The 7,270-nt window shown below is 39.3% G+C and overlaps 1 protein-coding gene across 1 annotated transcript in view; it reads right to left on the bottom strand.

Moving 5' to 3' along the window:
- The window catches only part of LOC128248063 (UPF0746 protein DDB_G0281095-like), a gene marked incomplete at its 5' end in the record, with an annotated part of 95,760 nt that overhangs the window by 9,600 nt on the left and 78,890 nt on the right, over positions 1-7,270 (bottom strand). The window contains 3 exon segments of the mRNA XM_052968453.1: positions 5,733-5,736; positions 6,566-6,582; positions 7,032-7,199. Of these exon segments, the coding sequence (XP_052824413.1) occupies positions 5,733-5,736; positions 6,566-6,582; positions 7,032-7,199 (189 nt within the window).

Genomic DNA, 7,270 nt, shown 5'->3' with positions numbered 1-7,270 from the left:
ATTATTATTATTATTATTATCGACTCGGTACTATCTTATGAATTTCTGCCATTTTGGAGTTTCCTCCTCCTCATCATCATCATCATCATCATCATCATCATCATCATCATTATTCCTTATTATTATTATTATTATTATTATTATTATTATTATTATTGTAGTTATTGTTGTTGTTGTTTGTTGTTGTTGTTGTTATTGTTGTTGTTGTTTGTTGTTGTTGTTGCTATTGTTGTTGTTGTTTGTTGTTACTGACTCGGTTTCAAGTATAGTTTGCTGTAAAGGCGAGCACACGAAACGTTTAGGTGAGAGCATAAAATTATGTTTATCCTCAAAAAATTGTATGTCTCTTTCTGCGTCGTGTCAGTGGTAATCTCTTTGTGTGAGTCTGGCTTCGTTAGAACGCGCGCGCGCGTGTGTGTGAGAGTTAGTGATATTTATTTTTATAGTGAACAACTGAAGGAAGTTAATCCGTCAGTTAGAGACTTTTTTCCTGTAAGTACATAATATTTTGAACTCTAAATATTCAATATTTGATGCACAGAAACACATACGATTTTCCTCTGATATTTGCATAACGAATGCACAAATTGTCTCTTTGATGTTGCCACAAATTTAATAACATTTTTTTAAAAAACTAATAAATGCATATTACCTAACAGAGAAACAACACAAGCATAACTTCATTAAATACACATAAGACCCAGTGGTAGTACATTCATTACTGAACAAGGACACTAAGGTACCATATTTATTTGTTAACTGGCACAATATGGCTAACTCGTACGCGTGGAAATGTTCAATGTGTCTGCCAAAATAAATAAATAAAAGTATAGACAGACTACAGACGGCTAAAACATTGACTTTACTCAAAAAAAAATTATGTCAGACGGTTCATCATATAATATCTTTGTCTCACTTTAACTCCTAAGCTGCTATAGAGATCGTGAAAGTAAATAAACGAAACAAAAATTTATTGAAATATAACGAGTCTATTATCTGGTCAAAAACATACACTGGAATACTCATAAACATTTTCTCAGCATGTCTTCAAGTGACGATCAAAATTATCTATGACTGCCATAATTTGCCTTTGATTCAGTAGCCGTTGACATGTAATCTCGCTACAACTGATCCACCTACACAGTTTAGTGACTCATTTTTTTTTCTATACACTCTGTCATAGTGGTATTGTGTTGTAATAAAATACGCCATCAGACACGAAAACAAAAATAATTCCGAAGACGGAAAAGAAATTAATAAACGAAACTCTCTGACAAGAAGCCTAGAATTATATCAGCGACGATAAAAACCTCACAAGCCTGCTGCCACCACATAAATAACAAGGAAACTTTGCCCACTGCAGGTACTCACTGCCAATATTTTGTCTCAACGAATAATGTTTATTTACTTGGCTACTTCTAAAGAAAGGTTAAATGATGTAAAACGAAACGCTGACATATACATTCAGAGGAAAGGCGCCAGTTAACATATTTACAGTAGATAAATGAATTAAATATAATCTAAGGCTTGATTATTCTCCTCTATATTAGCATACGGACAAACCAGATACACAGTCATTTCACAAAAAGCAAGCAGACAACTCAAACAAAATCCTTTTAAAAATACTGTAACATCGACTTAGCTACGGAAAGAGCCACGAGGAAATATTTTACATGGTTGATGTACTTGCAATGTGGAGGCGCAATGGCCCAGTGGTTAGGGTAGTGGACCCGCGGTCATAGGATCGCGGTTTCGATTTCCAGACCGGGCGTTGTGAGTGTTTATTGAGCGAAAACACCTAAAGCTCCACGAGGCTCCGGCAGGGGATGGTGGCGAACCCTTCTGTACTCTTCCACCACAACTTTCTCTCACTCTTTCTTCCTATTTCTGTTGTGCCTGTAATTCAAAGGGTCAGCCTTGTCACACTGTGTCACGCTGAATATCCCCGAGAACTACGTTAAGGGTACACGTGTCTGTGAAGTGCTCAGCCACTTGTGTGTTAATTTTACGAGCAGGCTGTTCCGCTGATCGGATCAACTGGAACCCTCGACGACGTAAGCGACGGGGTGCCAACAATAACAACAACAACAACGATGTACTTGCTAGCAATAGCAGCAAAATTTCCTTTCAATTGCATCCTATCGCCTTGAAGAAGTGAATATATACCACGATACTTCAAGAACAGCAGGATGTTTTGGATAAAACATTAACCATCATACGCATGCTCTATCAGGCTTGACAGACTGTAACAGCAAATACGGAACAAGTAATTCCCGGAATACTTACGGAGACAAATACTATACTGTACATTCTGCAACTAATTTAACGATACATTGCATCAAGTATACCATAACCACGTTATTAATTCTTTAGAATGTCCAAGGCATCTACAGTCGAAGGAACTGATACAAAATTTCATCAAACCGCGTCGTTAGAGTATCAGATAAATTTCTATGTAGTAATCGTTTGTGAGCTCTGAGTTCAAATCTCATCACGGTCAACATTGTTCTTCATTTTTTTCCGAGTCAACATATAAATTATAATTTCTGTACATTTTTCCAATTATTTTTCTTCCTCTCTTGTCTGTCATTCTGGGGGAAAAAATGGAAAATGCCTTAAGGCACAAAAGAAATTTGCTTTAAACTTGTTAAAATAATATTCGAAGTAGTTTATTTGATCGGAAATATAATTTCGAAGTGTTCATGATGTCATAATGAGGATCAGATCAAATATTTTACAATCAAATACAAAGTAGAAACTTTTCAAATATAAACCAGAGATAATTTTTAAAATGAGAATATCTTAAATAAACTCGACTGCTCTCACAAACGAGAATACTAAAAATGAGCCCGACCGCTCTCAAACATTAAGTAAAAAAAAAAAAACAGGAAAAATAATCCAGAATCCTTGTACGGTACAGGATCGATCGATCCCAAAATTTATTCAGTTTGTGCCAGTCACGAGACCAAATATCCAGCGGTTCTTGAGATACCTTGTTCACAGACAAAGAAACAAGCAAACACGACTGGAAACACTACCTCCACCTTCACTAAGGCGGAGGCAATAAAATTGAAGTATACATAAAAAGATATCATCTTCTATCTTACTGATAGTTTTGTTTCATTTTGTATGGAGACACCAAAATCATTTACATGCTTAGGGCCTGCGTATGCTCAACCAGCATCCCTGTAACTCCAACAAGAAGTCAATGGCTCAACACATGACGAAGCACACAACATGTAATCGCAATTGTTTAAACAGAAGTATGTCTTTGGTCAGAAAAAACAATGCATCCAAGGTTTTCACCAGGTTTTACAATTAATTGATCAGATCAACGATTCATAGATCACGTTGCAATAGTTCTGTATCTCCTGAGTGATCTCTCTATGTGAGTGCGCCTTGAGCCTTATAGGATGTTCTGTGAGTTACTCATAATCTGTGCGGCATACAACTTTATATGGCGGCATGTTTATATTCAATTTATGCTATGTCAGCTATCGACTTTCGGACTCAATTTCTTATCTTTAATCTTTTACTTGTTTCAATCATTGCACTGCAACCATGCTGGGGCACCATCTTCAAAGGTTTAGTTGACTCTAGTACTAATTTTTTTAAAGCCTGGTACATATCTTATTGATCTCTTTTTGGCGAACCGCTAAGTTACGGGGACATAAACAAACCCAATTGTCAGGTATATATCTTCATATATCTTTTACTCTTTTACTTGTTTCAGTCATTTGACTGTGGCCATGCTGGAGTACCGCCTTTAGTCGAGCAAATCGACCACAGGACTTATTCTTTGTAAGCCTAGTACTTATTCTATCGGTTTACTTTGCCGAACCGCTACGTTACGGGAACGTAAACACACCACCATCGATTGTCAAGTGATGTTGGGTATATATATATATATATATATATATATATATACACATATATACGACAGGCTTCTTTCAGTTTCCGTCTACCAAATCCACTCACAAGGCTTTGATCGGCCCGAGGCTATAGTAGAAGACACTTGCCCAAGGTGCCACGCAGTGGGACTGAACCCGGAACCATAGGGTTCGTAAGCAAGCTACTTACCACACAGTCACTCCTACGTCTACACGATGTGCTTCTTACAGTTTCCGTGTACCAAATCTATTCACAAGGCTTTGGTCGACCCGGGGCTATGTTAGGTGACACTTGCCTAAGATTCCACACAGTGGGACTGAACCCAGCACCACGTGGCTGGGAAGAAAGCTTCTTACCACACAGCCACGTCTGAGCCTATCGTAGTTGTCCCTTATGGCACTTGGGTTTCAGAATCTTTTGACAAATATAAGGAAATTTCTCTGAGATGCAGAAATATACATCAACATCTTCCTCATTAGGGACATGAACTTTCTGAGAGTAGAGTAGATTGCATAATACATCATTTCGAGAATTTTATTTACAAATTGAACGGAAATGTTGGCAAGAATTAAGACTACCTAAAACATTTTTATATAACAACTTTATGTATTAACTATACACAAATGTAACGATATACCTTACATCTACGGACAATACAGATGTGTTAGATCATAACCATATCTTCTTTCGCAGACCATAATATTTATATAGCTCCCTATGTTTGATAGAGGAATACGTTCGAAATCCGAAATCGCAAAAATGCAAGTTTACATTCTCAGAAATTAACTTCCACAAAGCTGACTTCGAGATAACTGATGCTAAACAGCGAGAAATATATTAGAGTGATAATTTCAAAGAACTTCGCCTGGAGAGAAAGAGAGAGAGAAAAAAAAAATAGAATTTTTGTAGTCAGATTTACCGAAATCTGTCAAATATTATCCTTCGCGTAAGCGTTTAAAAATACAATAAAATACAACCGCACTATCCCCATAAAATAGACGAATTCCCATGAGGACACAATCGTATAATGCTTGAAGGAGCGATAAAACAAATGATTCATGAAGGTGGCAAAAGAGTGCTGATAAGCAACAGTAGACTCGTATCACTTAAATCACATTTTTTCCCAAAGTTCTCAAGAGATTTATGTATAGAAGATAACAGGCGTTTCAAAAATTCCCAGAACGATTTCCATCCCCGAAAGAAACTTCTTGACACTTATCTAGTGAAATCCTGAAGAGTTTATTTCCTAGACCAGCGGTTTTCAAACGTATTCTGTTAGAGAACCTTAACAAGACATTCGAAAAAGTCATGAATATATCTTGACTGCGGTCATGCTGGAGCACCGCCTTTTATATTTCACAGACAACTGCAAACACCTAATTCTCACATGATATTAAATGAAAGAAAACTCTATTTTTGTATGTGTGTGTGTGTCTGTGTGTGTGTATGGGGGGGTTTACTCACTGGTCAGTGGCCATGCTGGGGCATCACCTAGTCGATCAAACCAATCACAACACTACTGTTTTTTTTTTTGTATTCTTGTATTTTTTGAAAGTGAATAATTCATAGAGGTGCAACGAAGCCAAAATCACCACTGAAGCTTTGGTACAAGCAGAAAGATGCACAACACACACACACACACACACACACACACACACACACACACACACACACACACACACACACACACACACACACACACACACACACACATACACACACACACATACATACATACACACACACACATACATACATACATACATACATACATACATACATACATACATACATACATACACAGGTGTGGCTATGTGGTAAGAAGCTTGCTTACCAACTACGTGGCTCCGGGTTCAGTCCTACTGCGTGGGACGTTGGGCAAGTGTCTTCTACTATAGCCTCGGGCCGACCAGAGCCTTGTGAGTGGATTTGGTAGACAGAAACTAAAAGAAGCCCATCGTATATATATATATATATATATATATAAATTTGTGTGTGTGTGTGTGTGTGCCTTTGTTTCTGTAGTTGTTCCCCACCACCACCACCACCACTTGACAACCGATGTCAGTGTGTTTACGTCTCCGTAAATCGTTCAAGGCGGTGCGCCAGCATGGCTGCAGTTAAAATAACTGAAGCAAGTATAAGAATAAACGGACAAAAGAATATATCAAACACACACACACACATACACACATACACACACACACAATGCAGACTTTACGCTTAAAGTGCACCAGTATTTCTTTATTCAACTCCAAGCTACACAAAGAAGGAAACAAAGCCGCTAGTTCCACGCGAGTGTGATCTGGTGCTATTTCCAGCTGGTCGAAGACCGCATGCAAGCTACAAGGTATTATTTACCGGCACGTGGTTTCTTTCATCCAATCAGCAATCATAACCGTCATTTCGTCATTGTAGACTCACTCGTCAACAATGTTACTCCATCATAGACTGTCCTTCATTAATTTTTCGCGGGAAAGTCCATCGCTGCTGCTGCTGCTGTTGTTTTCATAGTTGTGTCTACTGCTACTACTGCGGCTGCTGCTGCTTCTGTTATTGTTTTTATAGTTGTGTCTACTGCTACTGCTACTGCTGCTGTTGCTGCTACTGCTGCTGCTGTTCTCGTTATTGTTTCTGCTGTTGTAGTTATTTCTGCTGATCTTGTTGCTGCTGCTGATGATGATGATGATGAGGAGGAGGAGGGGGGGGAGGAGGAGGAGGAGGAGGAGGATGACGACGATGATGATGATTGTACCATTACTGTTGTTGTCGCTGTTGTTGATATTGCTGCTGCTGCTGCTGCTCTTGTTTTGTTATTGTTGTTATTATTGTTGTTGTTGCTGTTGTTGTTGTTGTTGTTGTTGTTATTGCTGCTGCTGTTGCTGCTGCTGCAGTTTATGTTGTAGACACTGCTGATATTGACTATGACTCCTACCGCTGCTGCTGCTGCTGTTACTACTATTACCACTGCTGCTGCTGTTGCTGCTTTCATAGCGGTTACCGGTCCTGTTTGCTGCTGAAATTGCTGCGGTATTTGCTGATGCTGATGAGGCTGGGATGCTGACGCTGATCTCATTGCTGCTGTTGCTTGTGACCTCCTGAGAGCTCTACTGCTGCTGTTACTGTTGGATTTACTGCTTCTGCTGCTGCTGCCGTTGCTGCTGAGGCTGATGCTGGCGTTGCTGCTGCAGCTGGCTTTGCTGCTGCTGCCGGCTTTGCTGCTGCTGGCTTTGCTGCTGCTGGCTTTGCTGCTGCTGCTGCCGGCTTTGCTGCTGCTGCTGCCGGCTTTGCTGCTGCTGGCTTTGCTGCTGCTAATGATGGCTTACCTACTGCTGCTGCTGCTGATGGCTTTCCTGCTGCTGCTGCTACTGGTGGCTTT

The sequence above is a fragment of the Octopus bimaculoides genome, chromosome 6 (genome assembly GCF_001194135.2).
Source record: "Octopus bimaculoides isolate UCB-OBI-ISO-001 chromosome 6, ASM119413v2, whole genome shotgun sequence".
In the NCBI taxonomy this organism is placed as follows: Eukaryota; Metazoa; Mollusca; class Cephalopoda; order Octopoda; family Octopodidae; genus Octopus; species Octopus bimaculoides.
This window is presented reverse-complemented; position numbering and strand designations above follow the sequence as displayed.